The following is a 22,993-nucleotide window of genomic DNA, read 5'->3' as shown; positions in this document are numbered from 1 at the left end:
AATTTGGCGCGGATACAAAAGACGCCTGCTCTCGCGCAAACAAGTTGCAGAGCGCGTTCGTCGTACAACGGCCAACAGCAAGTATATATGAGATCAAATAAATAAATAAATAAATAAATAAATAAATAAATAAATAAATAAATAAATAAATATCTTCGCTACCAACGTAGCTTCCATGAGACTTGTGAGTTCTACACACCCGCCGTGGTGGCTTAATGTCTTTGGCGCCGCGCTTCCAGTAAGCTGGAGGTGGCGGGATCAAATCCCGGCAGGGGCGCTCGCATTTCGATGGGGGCTAAATGCGATAACACCAGTGAACCAAGCATTGGGTGCGTTGGGTATTAATTAGAACCACAGGCGACCAAAAGTAATCCGGATTCCCCCATTATGGGCGTGAGTCATACTCAGATCGTGGTTCTCGCACGTAATTACACGAATTAAAGCGCAGCTTTCTTTGCGTCTTCCCCTGACTTCCCGGTCGCGTATTTTCATCCGCTAGCAGCTACAACGGGGCGTGGCACTATAGGCCAAAGCAGGTCACGTGACTTCCGCTGCTTTGAAAGAAGTCAGCTAAAAGCTAAGTGTACTGTGGCGTATGTATTGTTAAACAAGATTTCGTAAATCACAAAAATACTGTACACGACGCCAATTGCTGAAATTGACGCCTGTTGGAAGCTACGACACTTACGGCACCGCAACCTCGCCCTGGCAAATGGCGACGCCCTAGGATGAGCACTGCTGATCGAGCTACCGAGCGTCGGTGGAGCGCCACAGCCTGCAGAAAGCGAAATGTGAGTAAACTTTTACATCATTAGCTGTGCTGTCTCAATCGGTGCGCTTGACTGTGCTACTAGAAAGCGTGATGAGTGGGCTTGCTGGTGTGTACTTATGTCGCGTTCGTAGGATTTGCTGTGTTGACGCCAGGTATGTACGCTTCAGCACGAGTTGGAATTGTTGGTCGCTGACACGGTCGTGGTCGCTGCGAGCGCGTGAGGTCCAGGAAATGAAGATGCAGTGTTTATAATAACAATAATAACTAGAGAGAGTCAATGTTTGCAGCTGCTTATTTAGATAGTCTCTCTCTCTCTTAACCGTGGGAAAGTGCAAGTAGAATGCTGGGCAAGTTTTGCACTTTTCTGTTCGCGCTTTTCGAGTGTGCAAAGAGGACAAAACGCGGGTAATGGGACACATGCATGCAACATTACGAACTATTTGAATGAACCTTAAACAAAACTTTTATGGTGACGCTTTCTGTTACCTCCTTTCTGCGTTATCCGCATCATGCTTATTGCAGCTTCGGTGGATAGTTTAAAAAGAAAACGAGAAACCCTCGGTTGCAGAGGCAAGAATCTTTATTTGCTGCATAAAGATACTCTGAATTAACGTCGATCATGCCATTCACAATAACACTGACAAATTTAATTACTTCAGGTCACTTGTTACTCAGTCAGCTGCATTGGCTGTTTTAGAGTTCCAAGAAATATGAAAGGATGTTAAAGACACAATTAAGCTTCTACGGAAAAGATTTGCTGACAGCCAGCTAAATGAGCAAGATCAGCTGTGAAGCCTGCTTGAATAGCAGGCTTTACTGCCAGTGTACCCTTTGGCTTATATGTATCGCCTGTGTGGGCACATCAGAAGGTTAAAAGCCATTGTTACAAGTCTCGCCACATACTGCTTGATGTTGTGCCGTGTTCAAATTCTGCAAACGAATGTAGTCCTTCGATTTCATGAAGCACATTATTCATCATGAGCAGGCAGCAAGGATTCTCAAAGGAATCAATGAGTCTGCCCCAACGAAATCTGGAATCTCTTCTGATGTTCTTCAGCGCACAACTTTTGGTGCAACTAGGCCCTCGGTGAGACCAAGGTGCATGTTGCTCAGAACAGTGATAAGCCATTGACATTAAAAAAAGTGCCCAATTTCACAAAAAAACAGCTACCTTTAAAAGCTCAGTATAGGCAGATGCACCCTCTTCTTTTTGCGACTCTGCTGAACCTAGTGCATCAAGCAAAACAATATAAAGAAGACTGCTCAACAAAGCTGGGAGATGTTTGATCGCCTCAAGCAAGGGCCTCTGTCAAGAAAATAAAGAGACTTGTGAAACGCAGTCTATGTTAAAACATTGATGGCATTAGTACTGCAGCAAATAAATGTTACAGCATGGTCAACCAAGGTTGACCTTGAAGGTGGTACAATGTCATACAGTTTCTATATAACGATAGCTGGTACAAGGAAAGTACAACCGAATTTGAGCCAATCCCAAAGACAGTGCCTCAAAGCACGAGCTCCCGAGAAACTACCACATGACACACTCTCCACACATCTCAAAGGGCTAGTGGGCTTCGGCACATTAGGAGTCTCCGTCCAATCATAGCCTAGTGATTAGAGCATTTGGCTGCTGTGCTCAAAGGCAGAGGTTCGATTCCATTGTTGGTCAGGCATTTCTTCTTACTACAGAGGTCCAAGTTGAGTAGAGGCATTGCAACAAGGCTAGTGCATCTATGCAAACAGTAAAGTTAGCTAGATCTCCATGCACAATGTTTGAGGATGCAGATGCAAAATGCAAATCAATCACTGAATGCATTAATGTGGATGAGGTGCCCAAAGATGGAGCTTGCATTCCTGAGAAGAGTAGACACTGCAGCAACATTAGAGCATGATCTGTGCTAGAGCTCAACGAGGGTGTGCCAGTATAAGCACAGGCACTTCGTGTACAATATGACAAGGCAGCTGTCTACCGACACCATTCCCTATGCTTATGTCATGTGCCTCCAACAAACATCCTTGAAAGACAACCCGCGGATCTCGCACGCTCAGTTGATCGCAGCACATTCAATGATGCAAGGGTCAGACCTGTAGATGAGTGGAGCGGGAGAAACAGAAGAGCTCTGAAGCACAGACAGCATAGGTCTCATCCAGCGAGCAACCCGAATAACAAACTATATAAGGGAAATGTAATCATGTAATCATTCAAGTAATACAGTTTTGTTATCATCTTAAACGAACCGACACTTGTTTTTCCAGCATGTAATCATTCAAGTAATGCAGTTTTGTCATCATTTTAAACGAACCAACACTTGTTTTCACTGTCAGCATGCGGCATCAAGAGAGTGCTCAATGAGCAGAAGCTGGATATTGGAGTTATACAACGAAGCACGTCCAGCAAGCAACTAAGGGGAGCAATTCACAAGCGCAGACAAGGGTGCTTGACAACTCTAAAGTTGAAAAAAAAAAGACAACTTGAAGTGAGTGTCACCGAGCAGTGTCATGTTGAACGGGGCCCAACTTATGGAGCAAGGGCCTTTGACTAATCACTACCCTCCTAAAGGTTGCATGTTCCGCTATTTTTAAATTTATTCTCCTTTGCAAAAAGCTGCTCTGTTTTCAAGGTCGTTTCTAGAGTGAAATTTTCAGAAACAGGACGAGGTACTTCTCACGTAAATTAAATTTCTGCTAACAGAATGAAAATATCAGGTATTGTACATATGGCGACAACACAAAAAATAAACTTGGTTTTCAAGTGATGGGATATTTACAGTTTTTACACTTCCTAAAAAAGAAGTGGCTGATCGCGCTGTCACCACAGCAGCTGGTGCGCGCAGCGGCTATTCTGGCAAATGACGCACCTTGGCTTTGCTATAAGAGCCCTGTCTGGATGGAGCCAGCATCACTTCAGAGCGATCCAGGCAGCAAGTAGCACCTGCCATGTACTAAACCCGGACCTTGCATCTTTGCAGGTACATAAGCGTTCAAATGTTCATCTCGAGTTCAAATTATAGCTGCTGGATCGCTCTGCATTGTTGCATTGTTGCTCTGTTGTAGGAAAATTGTAATGGGTGAAAATCCGCTGAAATCATTTGGACAGGTTCTTGCGGACAAACCGCCGGGTACCATTAAAGAACTAGCTAAAGTCTTGGTTGACATAACCTCAAAGCTGGAAAGTATCACAACAAGCATCAGAGTTGACATAAAAAGCTTAGTAGCAGACAACAAACAGTCCCAGAGGGACATGCAGGACATCAAGACATCCATGGATGTCATGAATAGGACATTTGAGCAACTAAGGACTGACGTGCACAACGTGCACCACGAACTATCAGAAGTGAAACACCAGCAGGCTAGCATTATTGGCGATGTGTGCCAGTTGCAGGGGGAAGTGAGAGAAATGCGACAGGAAATAATCGAGCTCAAGCAATACAGTCGTCGGAACAACTTGCAAATAAGAAATGTTCCATTGTCGGCAGACGAATCGCTGCCAGACATGATGCAAAACATAGCGACTTGCTTGAAGATGGAACTTCGTACCGAAGATATCGATGTACTGCATCGAGTTCCGACCAAAAACAAGGCTCAACAGAATATTTTGGTAAGGTTTACCTCCATTGCAGTCCGAGACAAAATGATAAAGAATGCCAAGAAAGAGAGATTGTCTACATTGGCCCTTGGCTTCCAAAAGAATGAGCCCATATTCATTAATGAACACCTCTGCCAAGTGAGAAGAGAGAAAAATTGGAAGTATGTATGGGAATCGCAGGCCAAAATTCTAATGCGGAAAACCGAGAATTCTCGTGTATTGCACATCATTTCTGAAGACGACCTGAAAAAGGTAGTTTAGAGCCTCTAGAGCTAAGTCTTGTTTGCCACACCAATCATGGCGTTCTCTAGAGCCTCTAGAGCTAAGTCTTGTTTGCCACACATTCTCAATCCGTGATGGCATTCTCAATCCATGGCATTCTCAATCCGTGATGTTGAACGGGAATTCCACAAAACCCAGGGTATATCGATACTTCACTGTAACATTCGAAGTTTTCGAAGAAACAAAGATACATTGTGTTCCTTTTTGGCACAGCATAATTTTACCTTTGATGTAATTGGCTTAACGGAAACTTTATTAAAAGAAGGTGAGCACATCTCCATTCCGGGATACAGTCTTGTAAGCAATCCCAGGAATGCTGTATCGCGCGGTGGTGGAGTGGCTCTACTAATCAAGCAGACGGTACCCTTTAGGATTATCACCGATACTGAGATTAGTAACAGTACGGTTGAATCTCTCTTTGTTCTTTTAGATTCACGTTCAGTTGTTGGTGCAATATACCGGCCACCAAACTGGGCATATGAACTGCTGCCAGTACGATGCAAGCATAAAGCATAAACAGTGGCCTGCTCCAGGAGCGGGCAACACGCGGCAGCCCTCCCTGAACCGCTGCTTTCTGCAGATGACGACAGGTGGCGACACTGCCAGGGCTGCTTTTCAGACAATTTTTCCCATAGACGACAAAAGTTTCTAATTTTTGTCTTAAAAAACAGGCGACTAATCCTGCCAAGTGTTATACTAAATGAAGTCGATGCCAAAATGCAATCGTTCTGCAAAATTTGAGCAAGAACAATGCAGTGGTGAGTGCAAAATCTATTTTTTTTATTCACCACACACAGTCAAATATTCAGGACCATGTACATACCGAAACACGTATTCTCAGCAGAATGAGGCATGAGGAAAAATCCGGAGACAACTTTGCACATCCTGATGGAATGTGGAGGGATTCACCCAGTGGGACCCATAGGTAATGTACATAGTCCAGAAACGCTTGAATTTAGCAAGAGATAAGCAAGACATTTAAAGTATTGGTGGAAAAAAAGCAGGGAAGAGATTGATAGAACCGGATGTGTTACAGGCATAGGTAGCCACACAAGGTAGATAGAGCAGTTTTGAGGAAGAAAAGAAAGCTTCAGGAGATGTACGCAAAAATGCTAGAAAGAAAAACATGTACAGCGTACCTAATTAAATCAAAGCAGGCTAGGTGGCTATTTCTCACCGCTCCATTTCGAAGGGGATGCCAATGATCATCATCATCAGTAAGCTAATAATTGTATTGCTAGGTGATGCCACCCTTCCATACACATAGAGTTATTGCTCTACAGGTGAGCCTGCCACTACGTGTAATGTGCGCTTTTTGCACTTACAGCTGTAACCAAATGGGTAGAAGATCAGGCTATTACTTGTTTGAAATTAATAGCCAGATGCATTTCTTTTTAAGTGATGCTTCCCTTGCCTGCTTTCCTGGGTCTGGTGTGCCTGCCTAGCTGTTGGGTTGTTTGTTACTTCGTCGGATATATTTGTGAATTTAAGTACGACGGTTATCGGGAGTACCTGCAAAGTGGCTTATATAGCCTTTGAATGCTCACCAAGCATGCCCACATTTGTTTGCATACCCAAAAATAACTTCCTGCGTAAAGCTTCAACATGCAATGTCAGCTCACGGGCATCTCTAAAGAACCTCGATCCCTTAATGGAATGGTGAAGTATGTTTAACGGATTTTTTAATTTAGCCGATTTTCTTTACATAGCTTATGCACAGTCATATGGGCACTTTCAAAGTCCTTCGAACCAAAGATCCTTTACTTCAAGGGAGAATGCGCACTGTCACACAGGCACAGCAGAGGAGCCCTACTGGAAGGCAGCTTTTAGTCAAGGGAGTGTGCATTTGTCCTTGGAAAGCTCAAGGGAATACTTTCGAGCCTAGAGGGCGTCCAACAGCAGAAAAAAAATATCTAAAATATGAAAGTTCAATTTTTACGTCTTCAGAACAAGCTTATAAGTACTGAATACTATTGCTAAAGTACTAAACACTTTCGAGACACCTGCAATCATTATGAATGCGACGGTGCAGCAGCGCCGGCCCAGCCTGTCGTCAGCAGCAACATCGACGCAACACGTGTGCCATGCCTAGAGTTAATAGTGCCATGTGCGATTTGGTTCTTCGGTTAGCGGTTGCTAGGCATCCCAGTCTCCTTGGCTTTTTTCTGCGCATCTTCTTCCCTCGTCACTTTTGTTTTGTAGTTCTTTATTTTACCGTGTTTACGTGTACCTACCGCTGCCTAGCCACAGGGAATGAAACAAAGCGGCTGAAGCAAGGGCAACACTGAATAATCGACGCCAACATGCGGTGTACGAAGCGGTACACATGGTGGCCATCATTGCAATAAATACATCTGTATTTGGTAAAGTAATGCCTCTAGTACGCGTGGATTTTGTTTTGATGTTTCTGTGTATTAGGAAAAATAAATATTGCTGAAAAAGAATATGACAAATTTATTATAAGACGCATTTGGGCCATATTTTTTTATTACTATCGAGGTGATGGCAGCGCTAAGGATACATTGCAGTTCCTGTTAAAAGCTTCAATGGAGACCATCTGGAGACCGTGTAGCACCGAGACATATCCCTTGAACTAATGTGCCTTTGAAAGCTCAATGCTCCTTAACTTCAAAGGACCTTTGACTGGGGCTAGCTCTCATCAAACCAAACCAGTCCTTATACAACATCAGATAGGTATCACCAAAGCTTCACAGCATGTGTCTTGGATGTGCTTAACTTTTTTAGGAAGTGTCTACTCAGGGAGAACCCAGCCAGCAACTGATCAACCCACCCCAGAACACAGGATGGTGGACAAGAAAAATTTAAAAATATTCAACAAACGCTCCTCTTGGGTACAGGAAGGCAACATTATTGCAAACTGTGACGAGGTGTGCTTTTAGGACAGGGACAGAGTAAGGCACAGATCAACAAACAAGAGCAGACAACGTTTAGCTATGTGCCCTACTCTGTCCCTGAGTTAAAAACGTACCTCACCACAGGATTCAATTTCAACTTGCCCAAGAAGCAGCACTCTTAACTTTATTGCACTTCATTCAATGTTCTTCTCCTGTGATGCAATGTCAAACATTTCAACTGCCACTGTCCCAGTCATTAGCCTCTGGATTGCGGCTGGGTTCCACTTCATTGTTGCACTCAGGTGGACATGCAATTAGGCCAGCTTCCCTGAAGCCTGTAGTTATGGTATACATAGGCACTGTGGCCCAGGCTTTGTGGACAGATTTGGCCACTTTGTCAAATGAAGTGGGCTTCATGCACCAAGAGAATCTGATGCTGTTCTCAGCATCTGTCATTTGTAAATCCCACTGGCGCTGCAAAGCAGACATAGAGCTGTGTGGTAGCAGCAGTATCAAGTGGCTACAGCATTTTTGCCTTTCCACTGATAATAACCATGGATGATCAATTTGTTGCCTTATTTGATTTCGGAGTTGCAGCTGGTGATGCGCCCTTATACTGTACCTCAATAGAAGGCATTTTCTAAAACTGACAGAGAGAGAGAATAAGCTTTAGTGAACCAACTTTCTACCAGGGGAGGGGCCCTTATTCAAAGGTTCTTTTGGCCGCTAAGCAGGCACGGGCCACCAGCTCACGCTGGTCTTTCAGGCTGGAGCTGAGCAGCACAGCCTCCCCTTGGGATTGGTGAGGGATAGGAGGTATTGTATGGTTCCGTTGGCATAATTGGCACAGAATGGGCATTATTTGCTGTGTTTTTCAGGGTATGAGTGGTGAAGTAGGCTTAGGTGTCTTGAGCGCCAGTAGCCAATTGCCTTTTCAGTATCATTTTTTAAATATAGTGGCAGCTTCATTCTGTCCACATCAGAGACATTGATCGTAGTGAAGTGGTGTCCTGTAAAGGGACTTTGTCCTTCTTGATGATGTGACTAGGGCAAACATTAAGATTGTCAATTCGTTCTTAAATTATTCCTTGAAGTTCTGCAGCTGCTGCTCAGTTACCTGGCAGCTTTTGGCACATGATTGTGCAGCTCGAATCGCCAAGTCGTGCCTCGTGAATGTTGTAGACATGAACCATGCTGGTCTACTGACAAAACTATCAGCATTCACATATTTCACCAATGTCCCTGTGTGTCCCTGTGTGTAGAAGCACGGCCGACTCGGAGTGTTGGTCGCGGTGCAGTGCCAAGGACAAGATGACCACCTTCAACGAAATAGTGAAGTGGTACAGACTTAATAGACAGACTATGCCGCCACCTCACCCGGGGCTTACCCGGAAGGAGGCAGTGTTATACAGGCAATTACACATGGTGTCCCTGCTCACCCCGGTGCTAGCTAAGCACGTGTGTCCGAGCGTGTACGCGAGTGATGTGTGTAGACTGTGCGCTAAGGAGAGAGCCACCGCGGCTCACATCCTTTGGGACTGTAGTATAAATCCACGAGAAGCCAGCGAGAAGACGACGATCCCGCCGCAGCTAGAGGCTGCAACGAGGAGCTATGACCAAGATACACAACTCAAGGCCGTCCAGCAGGTCTCGGCAGCGACCACGCGAAACCGAGGAGAAGGGGGGCAGCACCCCCAGGAAGGGAGCGGCGGCCCTCTCAGATCCGCGGAAGTAGCGAGGAACCAAGACCTCGAGGAGCACAATGCACGAGACTGACCGCGCAGTGGCAGTGGCCGCGTCGCGGTAAAAGCTTGTCCTCCCTGCGTGGAGGGAGCCTAACCGACTCTGCAGGCATTTTCGCTAAAGTTGTTCTCTCTCTCTCTCTCCCTGTATTCAGATGCAACTGCACTGTTGATTCTCCTGCCTTCAGCCCATTGCACTGCAACCTATGATCAATGATGAGCTCCCATTTCCGGCCATTCTGCCTTTTTACCCTTGTTCAGGACCTTTTTGCCCTTTGTGGAGCTTGTACTTTCTGAAGTTATCTGCCAGTCACAAATCGTTATTTTGCTGACAGTGAAGTGCTATCCTGGTGCATGGTTATCATTCTTGACTGCCAGGGCAATAGCAGGCAATTTAAACTTGGTAGTATAATGTTTAAATTTTCTTATCATTCATTGTGTTCGGCAGCTGATAACAGCAACAGCGTAGTGTGCCAGTGGCTGAGCCATTGATGAAGAAAATGAAAAATGAAATGTAGCTCCTGTAGAAACCTTTCATTTTTAAAAGCAGTTTCCTCCACTCTTACCAAATAAATTTTGATTTGAACACTTCTACTTCAGTTGTGTCGGTGGGCCTACACCGCCACCAATGCCAATGGATTAGCTCGAAATAAGAACAACATAAGAAACATGGACACACTCAGTGCTGACTTCCAACCTGTTTGTGCTTGTCTCTCATGCAGTTCTTTTTTTAAACATGAACTGCCAACATGCCCAAGTATCTACCCTTCATAGCCAGGATTGGCTTCCTAGTGGAGCAGGAACATGCTCACACTTCTCTTCTTTTCAGCTCTGTGAATGTTTCATCTTCAACTTTTAGAACATTCAAATGATGTTACCTTTCGTAACTGCATATACTCCATTCCATACATAGCAGTCAACGTTGTGGAGGCTAAAGAGACTTCTTGCAGTGGCTTCATTTGCACTTCGAGCTAGTTTGATGCTTTCTGACCACAATTGTGCACAACTGTTTTATATATAGGCTCAGTATTGAATTAAACAAATTTTAATCCTTACAAACAAACGTACTGTGGTATACGGTGGCTAATCGTTGTTTTAGATCATTTTTGTTTTTTGTTCTTCTCGAATTTTTTTATTTTCAACCCGTCGAGCAGCCTCGCGTACATGCTCGTGTGAGCGAAGGATAGATGGAACACACGGAGTGATAACTTTTCTTGACCGAACTTCTTGCGTAGCTTCCACAGTGTTGACTGCTACGTATGGAATGGAGTATAGTGAACGTATGTGCCATTTGTGCCATCAATTTAGTGGCAAGTGCATAAAAAGCATAAAAATAAGTGGTAGGGCATCAGAGGTTGCACAATGCGGTGTGATGTTTCGCTACTGCTCCAAATCTGTCGCAGGCAGTTCTTTTACATTATGTTGCAGAAAGAGCACATTTTGCAAAGGTGTACTTATTTCTATAACTCAAACTTTAAATCTGTTCTTGAAATAGCTCGCTGCACCATTGCTGATACTTTCTTAGCATGCTTAGGATCCCTATTCTTTTACCAGTCATGCATAACATGCATGGGCCGAGTTGTGGAATGTGTTGGCACAATAGCAAAGCCGTGGGTTTCTTTGTGTGGTAGCAATGCAGATGAATATGGATTGCTGTTTTTTTTTTTTTTTTTTTTTTGCAGGCGCATGTCATGGTGGTGCTGCTGCGTCAAGTTTTGCCAGCAAATGACCTTCTGCAAGTGTCGCTGACAGAATGTTCTTCCTGTTTTTTTATCTATATTGCAATAAATAGCTTTTGAGCAAGATCTTTATTTTACTTATGGTGCTATTTATTTTTCTTCAAGGACACACTTCATATGCTTTGTTGCAATGGAATTAAAATCACGACAGATACAGTTATTGTGCAGTGAAAATGTTCACTGCCATGTTGTGCTACGCTGAAATGACTTGGCATGTGTTGAGCTGCATTGGCTGAGTAGGAGATTCATGTCTAAGTAATAATTTAAAATCTCTACGAACTACAAAAACACTGATGTGTGCATTGTGGTCTGCCTCTACAAACCTTTGTCGTGATTGACAGAAAAATTGGTACTAATTGAAGCAATCCATAGAGTAAAATAATTCAGGGACTTCTTTTTTAATGGAACAACACAAAGATAGGACTGTGGACGACACAAAATTAAGTGCCAACTCCAAAAAAAATTTATCGAAATAAGGTGAGAATATGTTATCATTTGCCATGTGTTCTGAGATGGTTGACCAGGACAGATGCACAAGCTGGAATGGTTTGTATATATATTCACACCTTGTTTCAATTTTTTTGGAAATCAGCCTTGTCCATCTTCATCCTCTGTTTGCCACATCAGTTCAGTATGGATTACTGACATGCCATTGCTTTAGTTACAGTGCATGTCATATTTAGGGCGTAGGGGGGCTCAGTGACATTGCGAAGAAAATGGCTTTTTGGCGTGCTCGCCACTATCGTGCTAGCAAAGGCGCCACTGCAGTGTTTTGATTAACTGATGTCTGATATCCATTCTAAAATGGTTAGCCAAAGTTGCTGGTACAATTGAAGTGGCAACTTATAAGTGTCTCGAGACTTTGGCACCCCACTTATATGCTTGCTTCATAAAGAAGAAATGCAAGCATATAAGTGAGCAGGCGATCGCTAACCTCAAACAGCGCTATACTTTGATGCCCTTTAGCGATGTCATCAATTCCAGTATTGCAACAACGTATTCCAAACACTCTTAAATATTCAGCCATGGCTTGTACATTCCACCACAGCAACAGCATCTCAATGAATCCCGGCCGCGCTTGCTGCATTTCGATAAGGATGAAATTAAACAAAGCCCATATACCGTGCATTGGGAGCACATTAATAAACCCTAGATATTCCAAATTAATCTGGAGTCCCTCACTATGATGTGCCTCATAATAAAATCATGGTTTTGGCACAAGAAATGCCAGAATGAAAATTTTGATACAAGTGGTGCAAATTAACCGTATTCTCTCCACCGCATGTGTTCCCATGTAAAATTCTTGACTGCTCTTGGAAAGGATTCCATAGCATTTAAGTTAATGGCGCACTTCGTAAAGTGACAGTAAGAAGAATGATGCCATAAAAGAAACACACTCGGAAGCAAAAATTAGCACTGTTATTTAGAAGAATCTATACAGCCGAGACGTTCAGCCTATTTAGAGTCCTGTTTAGTAACTAGACTTGGGTCAGTAGGCCAATCCTCAAGTGTGTGGAATATTTTAGGTAGTTCACCGTACTTCTCTAGGAGCCACACAAACCTTAAAGGATGACTTCAAAAGTCCCACCCGTACCCTGTCCACTCTTTCTCCTGGTGCCTTTTACCAGCATAGGACAGGAATTCATGGGGGCTGCTGATACTATTTTCCTCTGAATTTCACTTTAATTTGCAAGACAGTGTTTACGTGAGTGCATTTCAAAACGCTACATTTCCTGTGTAGTTCCTGCCCAGACAGAAAGCAATACAATATTGAACAGTATGCTGAGATCATCCCTAAGCATAGCACTGCGCGAGGTTTTTGTGTATCTGAGGGTAGAATTAAGCTCGGCAGCAAAGACTGATTGCTGTGGTAACAAAAAATGTCTGCCATTCCTTTTTTGTTTTCAGGGCCTTTTTTCACTAGCACTTCATCTTACCCAATTTGGGAGGAATTTGTCTGCGGTACAAAGGTTTCTTGACGAGTCACTTGTATGCCAGAGCGGCGAGCTCTATATAAACGAATTCTGAAGTGAAAGTTGAGTGTTGAAATGTTACCTGTGGCAAGGATGATATATAGCATGCTAAAAAAATTATTTTGAGAACTCCATCAGCATATAATAAGGAAACTTTATGCCTTTGAACTTCATATTTATGCTGAAATAAATTTCCTTTAGATTTCTGTGGCATTCTATATTCCTGTAGTTGCCATTATGTGGCAAGTTTTAATCGCATTTCACGTTTTTTTATGTTGCACATGCTACGTACACCTGCTTCAAACTGTGTTTCATGCTATGAAGGTTGCAAATAGGGTTTATTTTCTGAATTCCCTGCAATCACATGCTTCTTTTCTTGGGCAATAGAGGACTTGAGAAATGTATTTTCCAAATCTTTTATTACAGTTATTGTAATGAGTGAAGTGTAACACAAAAATGAAGCTTGCACCAAGTGGTCATATGGACGGATTGACTCCATTAAAATTGCTGGCTTTACTCCAATATTCTGAAGAAGACCTCCGAAGTCAATGTGAATTCTTGAGCAGCATCTGTAACGATTGCAGAATTAGTCCAGCTTAAGACCAGAGAGAACAAGGCACTCATGTAATGGAACATTTGTCACATTTCACAAAATGGAGGGGAGGGAAATAACTTTCACCACCGTGATTAGTCAATTCTAATCAAAATAGAATGTAAACAGCATATATTCTCTTGGGAACTGAAGACAGCACAGAGCCTTTAAGCAGGTTGTTACTACTACCGCCTGATAGGCTTTGTGTATCTGCCAACTGTTACGATTTTATGGCAAGATGTCCGATTCATAGACCATGTAAAATTATTGCCGTCCATACAACAATCACAACTTTTCATTTGCTTCCTATTTATGGCTGAACTGATTTCAGCAGAATGCAAATATATAGTCATCAAGATGTTTTTTCAGAGAGTTACTATTTGTACCCACTACACTATTCTGGATGGATGGAAGGTAGGGGCATCCCCTTTGAAACGGTGTGATGGCAGTCGCCACCATGCTCAGGTTTTTATTTTGCCTTCTATTTTTGTTTACCTGTGTTGTGTGTTATTAAATTCGTGATTTTGTTTAAATACGTCTTCCTTATAAAATTCGTGATTTTCCTTAAATACGTCTTCATACCCTTTTAACCTTACGTCACCTCTGCTTTTGAGCCACCAATCCTCCAATCGCCTTTTGCTAATTTCCACCGCATATTTATTTACATGACTATCGTTATCTCTGAACCCTAGGCCTCAGGAAGCGTGACTGTGGCCGCATCGACATCGGGCTTGATACCATCACATTTTAGTATGAGGTGTTCCATTGTTTCTACATATTTACCACACACAGTACATGTGTCTTCTTCTTCGTTAAATTTCTTTTTATAGCTCCATGTTCTAAGACATCCTGACCTAGCTTTAAAGAATAGGGCACTGTCTCTTGAGTTATCATAAAATGCTTCCTTCCTGATCTGCTGCTTCCAGTATCGATATAGTTCCACACTATGCTTCTTTTCCATTGAATTTATCCAATTTTTACCTTCCGCGTTTTTAACCTGTCGTTTAATGCTCTGTCTTTCTTCATCCTCGTGTCTGGCATACTTACTGGTTAGCTTCCTAGTTCTTTTCCGCCATTGTGAGTCAACGCTCTTTCTGTATAGGTATTTAAATACCTTAGCTGCCCACCTGTTATCGTCCAATTTCCTCAGACGTTTTTCGTATAGGTTTTACCCTGAGCTTCCCGTGCTTCGAACGATGCCCAGCCCATATCCCCTTTTACTGCTTCGTTTGTGGTTTTCCCGTGGGCACCTAGTGCTAATCTTCCCACAGCTCTCCGATTTACTTCTTTTCTTGACTGAACCTCTGCCCTTAAACACGGGAACGCATTCCCAAAAGTAAGCCCCGGCATCATTACTACCTTCCAAATACTTCTCAGTACCTCATACCTGTTGTACCCCCACAATGCCCTATGTTTCATTATCCCGGCATCTCTTCGCCCTTTTGCTAGGAGAGACTGTTCGTGCTTTTCCGTGTACATCTGTCCTTTGTTTATCCATACCCCAAGATATTTCTATTTGGCCACTCGGGGGTATTTCATGGCCTTGTAAGCTCCTGATCAGTTGTATCGTTGAAAAACGTGTATCATTGATTCTGACCTACCAGCGGCAGCGCCACCACTAAGATGGCAGGTGAAATTTTGGCTATCATTATATGAATATTCCATGAATAAGCAATACGAACATTTCTGTTTTTCAGTGATGCAAATAATGTTTTGATGCCAATTTCTGATGCTGATTTTTGGTGCATTTTTTTAAAGTGTCCCTACAGGTAATTCTTCGAGAATAATTTCTGTATGTCTTCGCCAATGAAAGAACTAGTATTTTTCGAACAATTTTAGTGTTTCTTGGCTTTAGCAGTAGTAGTAGTATGTTTTACATTCTAAAGTTGGCTGATCGGGCTTTTCATTAGAGACTTAAAATAACGAACTCAGTTGCACTGAATGAATCTCCGCGGAGATAGCGCATAGCGTTTTCTACTCTACTAAATAATGCAGTCAGGCATGGTCTGCCTTCCTGGCTTTCAAGCTGTTCACCAATTCAGCATCAAGCAGCAGAAAGTCGGCACCTTTGTGGCACATCTCTCTTTACACATGTGGTTTTGAACAAATTAGACAAATTGTCAGTTATGCAGGTTCATTAATATTGGACTGACCAACACCTTTTGCATAATACTGCTATAGCAAGTAGACTTGTTTCTGCAAAATTGCTGGAAGTTGCAAATGGTGCATATTGTCAAACAGTTACAAGAATGTGAATATTAGAGACAATGTTGGGGTCTTTTTAAAAATAATGTGGCAACTTAAGTTTGAAACATACTTGCTGCTGATGTGTATTCACTGCATTTTCCAGTCAATCTCGTAACGAAGTTTGAACATCTCACGAATCCAGATATAAGAACTAAATGTCTAAGAAAAATTATATATATATATATATATATATATATATATATATATATATATATATATATATATATATATATATATATATATATATATATATATACACGATTTGCCTTATGGCAGCTTTGAAAGAAAAAAAAAATATGTACCGCAATAATGCTTCGTGCAGCGATGCAGCTCGCGTGGTCATGAATAGAGCAAAGGACAATTATTCCTGGCGCTAGTACAGAGGCAGGTCGAATGTAAAGATGCGCTGTTTTGGTGCTCCTTTATGCCATAGAAGTATCCAGCGAAAATTATTTTGCACACGCTTCTTTGCACCAGCTTGCACCAGGCGGGCTGCTGCGCAGTGTGAGGCGCACCCCAAAGTGTTAAACTTCGCGGGAAGCGTATAGTTATTTCGTGGTGCGAAGAGCCCCGCGCTCAGGAGGAGCTGGGTGTATCGTTGCAGAGCCAAGCATAAGTCCCACGTTGCCAACATGCTTGCTAAGATAGCACACGTATAATGCAAAATTGTACTTACATTTCGTCCAGTGTAGTCCGACGCATGGTAATGTGGCCAACGGGCGTGCGCGGCTGTTCAGTCAGTTCGCATGAGCGCCGCCATTTGCACTCGGCAAGGTCGCAGCGTCTCCACCATTGCCATGACAACAGGCGTTAATTTCAGCAATGGGCGTCGCGTACAGTATTTTTATGATTTACGAAATCTTGTTTAACAATACATAAGCCACAGTACACTTAGCTTTTAGCTGACTTCTTTCAAAGCAGCGGAAGTCACGTGACCTGCTTTGGCCTATAGTGCCACGCCCCGTTGTAGCTGCTAGCGGATGAAAATACGCTTCCCGGTCACTGCTACTGTGGTCTTGCTCGCGCGCGCCGCTGGGTTTCTTGCAACACCACCAGAGGGCGCTCGCCTCCGCGCATCCCGGCCGGCGCCGCCGCGGCAGCGTTTCACAGATTGTGCGTGTGGCACGTGCTGTGCTTGCTTTCCTATGCGACAAGAATGCACGCGCTGGACTGCGGAGGTTGCGTGCTGGGCTGTGATAGCGTAAAGTTTACAATCGTACATAACCTGAAAGAGTGCTCGTAGCTTGCGTCTAAACACCGTGCTCGCCTCGCATGCAGAAGGAGCACGTAAACACGCCCCAGCAAAGCGGCTCCAAAGCGTGCACTGGGCGTCGAGGACACCCAGGCCCGAAAGCAGCATCACGCGGAACAGGAGCGTCTTCGCTACGCAGCGAAACGTGGTGCAGGCCGCCGCCACGATGCGTTGTGTCATGTGAGGCAATGATAATGCTCAACGCTATCAGAGATTATAAACATCGACGCACAAGAACGCCTCAAGATAACACGCCTCCCTGTGTGTTCTGCGGAAAACGCAGACAAACAGCAGTGGTGGGCGCAAGATAACGTTTAACATTAACTTACCACTCTCGTATTGGACTAAACGCTGAAGAAATTGCCACTAATTATCGCAATTCAAATCAAACAGCATGTACAAATCTTCGCTTAGGTCGATTCTTCCCTCCATCGTTTCGGCAGCGAGTGTCCGCGGTCATCGAGTGAGATGTGTTCATGCTTGCTTGTGAGCGCGGGGCACGATGCTTGTTAATTTAGTTAGTATGCCTATGTTTACGAGTTTATACGGCCGATAAAACTACTATCCTTACTCCGCGTAGCTGTCCACTAATCTGCTATCGCAATCGATGTTTCGCCTTTAGGGAGAAACTGCGACTATTTACTCTTTTTTTAAATTTTTTTTACAGACGTGTCCTTTGAGCTGTATGAAGTAATCAAATGCGCTGCTATTCAACAAAAGTCGTAAACAGTAACTCTACTTAATTTGACCTATTATGGCCGATAGAGTTCGGGAACGGGTTGCTTAAGAAGTGCCCATACATTCACTACTCTATAAGGGTATCCTCTACTCTACGTTGTACAATATAAATCTTTGCACAATGTACACTTTACATCTTTACGATGTAGATTACTCTGTCGTCTATGGAGAATGTATTGATAATGCTTAGACAATGGACAAAAAACGTCTATAAAGGAGAAAGTTTATCGCGCGTTCAAATACAATTTTGTGAGGGGCATGTGGGTCCGATGCTTATACAGATAAAGAGCCCGATCGCTCCTCCATCAATGTCGTCGTGGAAGACAAGCCTCGTTTTCTTAATACATTTCGCTGGTTTTATGTCTACAGACCTATCAGGGGGCACCGCACTCGCTTGTGCACCGCCACGGTCAGTGCTTCGTCTCGCGGACGAAGCACTGACCGTGTGATGGCTCACTTCGAGACGTAGTTGCAGTTGAAACGCCAGATCGCCGCTATGAAATACACCTCGTTTCAGCGCTGGCAGAGAGTTGGAAGGCGGTGCCACTAAAATAGCGGCACACGCGTCAAACAACTCGAAAATTTCGCCGGAGCTTTCCACTGCCTCGTATATATTGGGCCTCGCTAAGTAGTTTTATATCGTAAAACGTCTCGTAATCGTGCTCTTGTCGCCACGACGAAACGGCGTGGGCTCTGACGCAACGAGCTTTTGTGTAACGCGGCACGGGGAATACTGGTGTCTGTCTCGCAACGTTAAAGTGCTTTGACCCCCAGTAGCTGCAAGTGTGCGGTAAGAGCACTCACTCTGAAGAACAAAAAATAATATAAAATAAAAGAAGAAATATTATGCTACACTGTTCACTTTTCCTCCTTTCACGTGGCGCTTTCTCTATGGGTTCGTAAGCTGCGGCGGGCCATAAATTTTACAGCACCGCAGCGTACGCGGTCTACTGAAAATGACTTAAAAGAAGCCCGCGAGGCGCTTCTGGTTCATTGTGATCTTGAATGCACTGCTTTCAAGCCACTGATTTCGTCATTATTATCACTACTGTTATTATTTTCGTAAGGTGCTCACTTCCCCGGAATTTAGCATCACAATAACATTGACTGTCACCTGCTCTCTCGTTCGACGCCTAAAAAGTCGGCTCGTCTTGGCTACTTTAATATGCAACTCTCCGACTTCCGGCGGAGTGTGCATAGGCTCAGAAGTTACTCTGCAGAATACTGCAGTGTGATCGGGTGCTGCATAAACGTAAGTCGCCGCTACACTCGCGTGAATTTTCGCTGTCGCTCATCGTGCAAACGAGACAAGAATGCATACTCCGTTATTTCTTGATCTGACGCTTTCTTTTTCTCTCTGTCGGGCTCTCTTTGCTCATCAAAAATCCTTGAAGCAAAGACCTCTTTTTTATCGGTATAGTGAGACTTGCTTTTGAATTTAACCAAAGGCAAAGAAATTTCAAGAGACGTGGCCACTCATAACGAGCACGCCTACATGGCTGTCGTCGGGATAAACAGATGCAAGGGCACTACATATATTTGGGGGCCCAGCTCAGGATGATTCACTGAAAACATTATACATGACCACGGTCAGATAACGCAAAAAACTTAACCCATCACGGTTACATAGCGAGTCCAGGAAACCCAAGCAGGTGCCAGCATCTTCGCCATTTTATTTTTTTTTTTCACTTACCCACGCGCTCACGGTGGATCGCGGTGAATTTGCACCGGCAAACTGGCGCAAGTCGCGATACGAAGTTGGGCGCAAAGCGACGACGGCCGCAAGTGGTCGCTGCAGTCGGAGAACGACCGCTTCGTTCCAGTGTGGCTCGCTGCTGAACCCAATCATCTACGCAGGAGTAGGATATCAAAATATGCAGACGGTCGTCTTACATGGCCACGGTGGTGCCACGAGACGTGAGCGGAACCGTTGCCTGCTTGCGCTGTCATTCGAGGCCGACATTATTGGCCGCTTCCAAGAATCGCCTGCACCGTTAATGATCAAATCATTGCTTTGTTCTACTGGATATGATAATGATGTTGCTAAAGGCATTACCATGCAAAGTCACTGTTATTGGCCACCCATCAGAGTAACCTGCACTGTTAAATATAATTTTTCCCCATTTTACTTCATTAATAACGTCATTGCTTAAAGGACTTTGCCACTTTTCATGAGCAAGACGTGCTCACACACTCTTCGTAACGTCCTTTAGACCCTGAGGGTGCTGCAATAAACAAACAGATCCTGAGACACATCGTTGCTGTGGCGGCAGCTAAATAGCGCTTGCTATAGCGTGAACGTCGGTCGCCGTGAGAGAGTCCGCTTCTTGGTCGCCAGTCGCAGTCGATCGCGCGAGCTCTGCCAGTCACGGGCATGGGAATGCGCCCCAACACTGATGTGTGCGGCAAGGAATGCTTGGCAGAGCCGCTAATCCGTGGAGAAACGAGCCCAGTGGGGAAGACTGCAACACGGAAAGAGACAGACACACACACGCGAGGCGCTCACAGAAACATAGCACGGGAGTCAGCGCCATGTGTCTTTCTTTCTGCGTATACCCTTCTTCCAGGCTGTGCTCGTTCTACCGCGCACGGTGATATTATACGGCCAGCGCATTCGTATTCCGGGGCTTTTGACCTGCCGATCTATTATAACAGGTTATAAACTATCCCTGTATAAGGCTCCCAGTTCGCACCGTGTATATAGCCCCACATAGGCATTCGCGCATGCATGCTGGGATACCGAGCGGATTCCTCGACGCCAGTCGTCTCCGACGGCGGCGGACGCGTCCAGCCCACACACGCGGCCCCTTTGGGCATCAGTCGACGCGTGAGCCAGCAACAACGCGCGCATTGCGTACCGAAAGGGGAAACATGCGGGGCCACGCGCGGGCTTGGCAGCAGGGGTTATGGACCATGGGTTCGGCGAGCTGTGACGCCCCTTACGGCTCCTCCCGGCAGAGACGCGGGGCTCCTAGGAGGCGTCAGTCGCGCGTGCCAGGAGGACGAATTTGTGGCGTTCCGGCCATGTCTAGAGTCGGACCCCGCGGAGGCGACATTCCATTCGCTATACGCCTCTGGGCGGCATTTTACAAAAGAGATGTAAGCGCCGATGGTGGGCGCAAAGGCGTACAAAGAGACTTACTTGCCTTCTCGCTGTGTGCTTCGAGCAAGAGAAGTTGCTGGTTGCCCTCCTTCTTTTAAACTGCAGGAAGGAATTATCACTGTGACACTCTGGTATTCGTACTAACCATTGTATTACCAATTTTGCGCGTCGTCCTTCTTTATCGCAGTGGTAAATGAGCAAATGAATGAAGCAAATACAATTGTTGCAATTTTCCTTAAACAGAAGTAAAAACACCGACAGCTAACTTTCTTTAAACAAGCTTTCTTCAAACAAAAGTGAAGACAGAGCCTGCCAACTTTTTTAAAACTTTGCTCAAACGAAGGTAAGAAGAAAGCCTACCTACTTCCTTTAAACCTTCTTTAGGAAACATTTTTTCAAGCGAAAGTAAAAACGGAGCCTACCAACTTTCTTGCAACATGCGTTAATAGGAAGTAAAATTACACAGGGTGCTAATAAAGTTGAGTAAAAGTTTGAACGATTTCTGAAGAAAGTAAGGATGCATTTTTGTATGGGCGAGTAAATACAGAGTGACGCAAGATCGATCCGTAAACAGGCACAAATGTTACTGTCGTCGTATAACGTGCCTTTCCAGAGGGCTTCGATACGAGGTGAGCTGCCCTAACCTTTAGAAAACGTGCTTTGTCTCCTGTGAAGTGCGTGCTCGCGTACGCGCGCTGACTGGTGCTGCAGAAGAGAGAGAGAGAGACGGCAGAAAGACAGTAGCTATTGGGCAGAGCGATCGACGCGAGCTACCGCGCACCAGCCAACTGTGCACACAGAGAGGCTGATCAAGGGTGACGATATTAGGATAGCGATGACAACGACCAGGAATAAAAGTGGTGACCAGGAGGATGATATATAGAGGGAGACAAACGCGCCCTAGTCACGCAATTCGCGAGCCGCCGCTATAGTTGAGATTGAAGACCACTCGATATGGTCCCGCCAGAAGTCAACCATATAGCGCGCGACGGCAACGTTTCACATTATTAGTGGTGTGAACGATCCAGAACGAAACCCGTTGCAAGTGCATGGCCGCAGTAGAAGCACGCCACCTGCAGCCGTCACGCACGCGCAGTTCAACCGCGGAGTACGTATTCCGGTGACGGACAGACCGACGGAAAAACTTTAATGGGAAAAGGACCTGCGAGGTTGCCAGCCCGGGCTCAGGCCACCCGGGCATTATGTGCGGTGAGGCATAGCCTTTCCAAAGCTGCCCGGGCCCGCTGGATAGCCCCTAATTGGTCGTGTGGTTCCGAGCTAGTCAGAGTGCTTAGCCATCGCTCCTCGAGAAGGTACGGTTCTGTGTTGTCCTCTACATACACTGATCTGATCTGTGTGCACTTCCATAAGATGTGTGCCATGTCTGCGTGTTCGTGTTTTGAGAGCTTGCAGCTCGCGTCTGGGTACTGTGTTGAATTTATTCTGTTTAAGTGTACTGAGTTTCGCAACGCTCTGGTTTGCAACCTTCTCCAATCTGTTTCTTGAGACCTGTCGAGTGACCGGTGACGTACAGCTGTCAGGCATACAATTTGCGCGTACGACGTGCGATACTGAAGACGCCGCAAACAACACTGCACACAGGACGAACGCGCCCACAATTCGTGCAGCACGAATTCGTCAAGTTCCGAGGTTGAGCGGATGCATATCCAACCGATGTTGCAGACCAACCGTCGATGAAGATTCGAAACCTTGCCTTCTACTTCTCCCACCAGTTCTCTTTTGCTATTGTTCCAGTGATGATGATAATGATGATGATGACGACGACGAAGACGATGACATCGGTGACCTTGGAAAATATGTCGCATACCCATCGCTGGGGATCACCCAAGAATTGGGCACCTTAAGAAGAAAAAAAGATTCGGGGTAGTTCATTAACAAACGTAAGTTAACCCGCTGTAGTGGCGTAGTGGGTTTAGGACAGCGCTGCTAAGCGCGAGGTCGCGGGCTCGAATCCTGGCCGCGGTGGTCGCATTTTGATGGGGCGAAATGCAGAAACACCCGTTTACCGTGTATTGGGTGCATGTTAAAGAATGTCAGGTGGTCAAAATTAATCCGGAGCCCCAATTACGGCGTGCGTCATAATCATATCGT

The 22,993-nt window shown here is 44.8% G+C and overlaps 1 protein-coding gene and 1 long non-coding RNA gene across 4 annotated transcripts; one reads left to right on the top strand and one right to left on the bottom strand.

Moving 5' to 3' along the window:
• The first annotated feature begins 485 nt into the window (after positions 1 to 485).
• Positions 486 to 11,042, top strand: LOC142585504 (uncharacterized). 3 transcript variants are annotated; one of them, XR_012829102.1, is made up of 3 exons: positions 486 to 791; positions 5,438 to 5,565; positions 10,920 to 11,042. XR_012829102.1 is itself a non-coding variant. In XM_075696298.1 (3 exons), the coding sequence occupies exons 1-3, from the start codon at positions 729 to 731 to the stop codon at positions 9,269 to 9,271; spliced, it is 705 nt and encodes a 234-aa protein (XP_075552413.1). In that variant the 5' UTR covers positions 486 to 728; the 3' UTR covers positions 9,272 to 9,828. The 3 variants fall into 3 exon arrangements, 1 of the variants encoding a protein (XP_075552413.1); XM_075696298.1 differs by lacking the exon at positions 10,920 to 11,042 and adding an exon at positions 8,758 to 9,828; XR_012829101.1 differs by lacking the exon at positions 5,438 to 5,565.
• Positions 11,043 to 13,398: 2,356 nt separating this feature from the next.
• LOC142585503 (uncharacterized) lies at positions 13,399 to 16,769 on the bottom strand. Its single transcript, XR_012829100.1, has 3 exons — positions 16,465 to 16,769; positions 15,859 to 15,947; positions 13,399 to 13,518 (listed from the first exon to the last, which is right to left on the bottom strand). It is a non-coding gene; the product is annotated as an uncharacterized LOC142585503 (long non-coding RNA).
• Between the last annotated feature and the right edge of the window lie 6,224 nt (positions 16,770 to 22,993).

The sequence above is a fragment of the Dermacentor variabilis genome, chromosome 6 (genome assembly GCF_050947875.1).
Source record: "Dermacentor variabilis isolate Ectoservices chromosome 6, ASM5094787v1, whole genome shotgun sequence".
Lineage (NCBI taxonomy): Eukaryota > Metazoa > Arthropoda > Arachnida > Ixodida > Ixodidae > Dermacentor > Dermacentor variabilis.
Note: the sequence above shows the minus strand (reverse complement) of the source record. Positions and strands in the feature narration are given on the sequence as shown.

What these genes read in the sequence shown, in the direction of transcription:
- LOC142585504 (XM_075696298.1), top strand. Translation starts at nt 729, where the DNA reads ATGAGCACTGCTGATCGAGCTACCGAGCGTCGGTGGAGCGCCACAGCC. An exon ending in CAGCCTGCAGAAAGCGAAAT is followed by an intron (nt 792 to 5,437) that starts GTGAGTAAACTT and finishes CACCACACACAG; the next exon opens with TCAAATATTCAGGACCATGT. An exon ending in TCACCCAGTGGGACCCATAG is followed by an intron (nt 5,566 to 8,757) that starts GTAATGTACATA and finishes CCCTGTGTGTAG; the next exon opens with AAGCACGGCCGACTCGGAGT.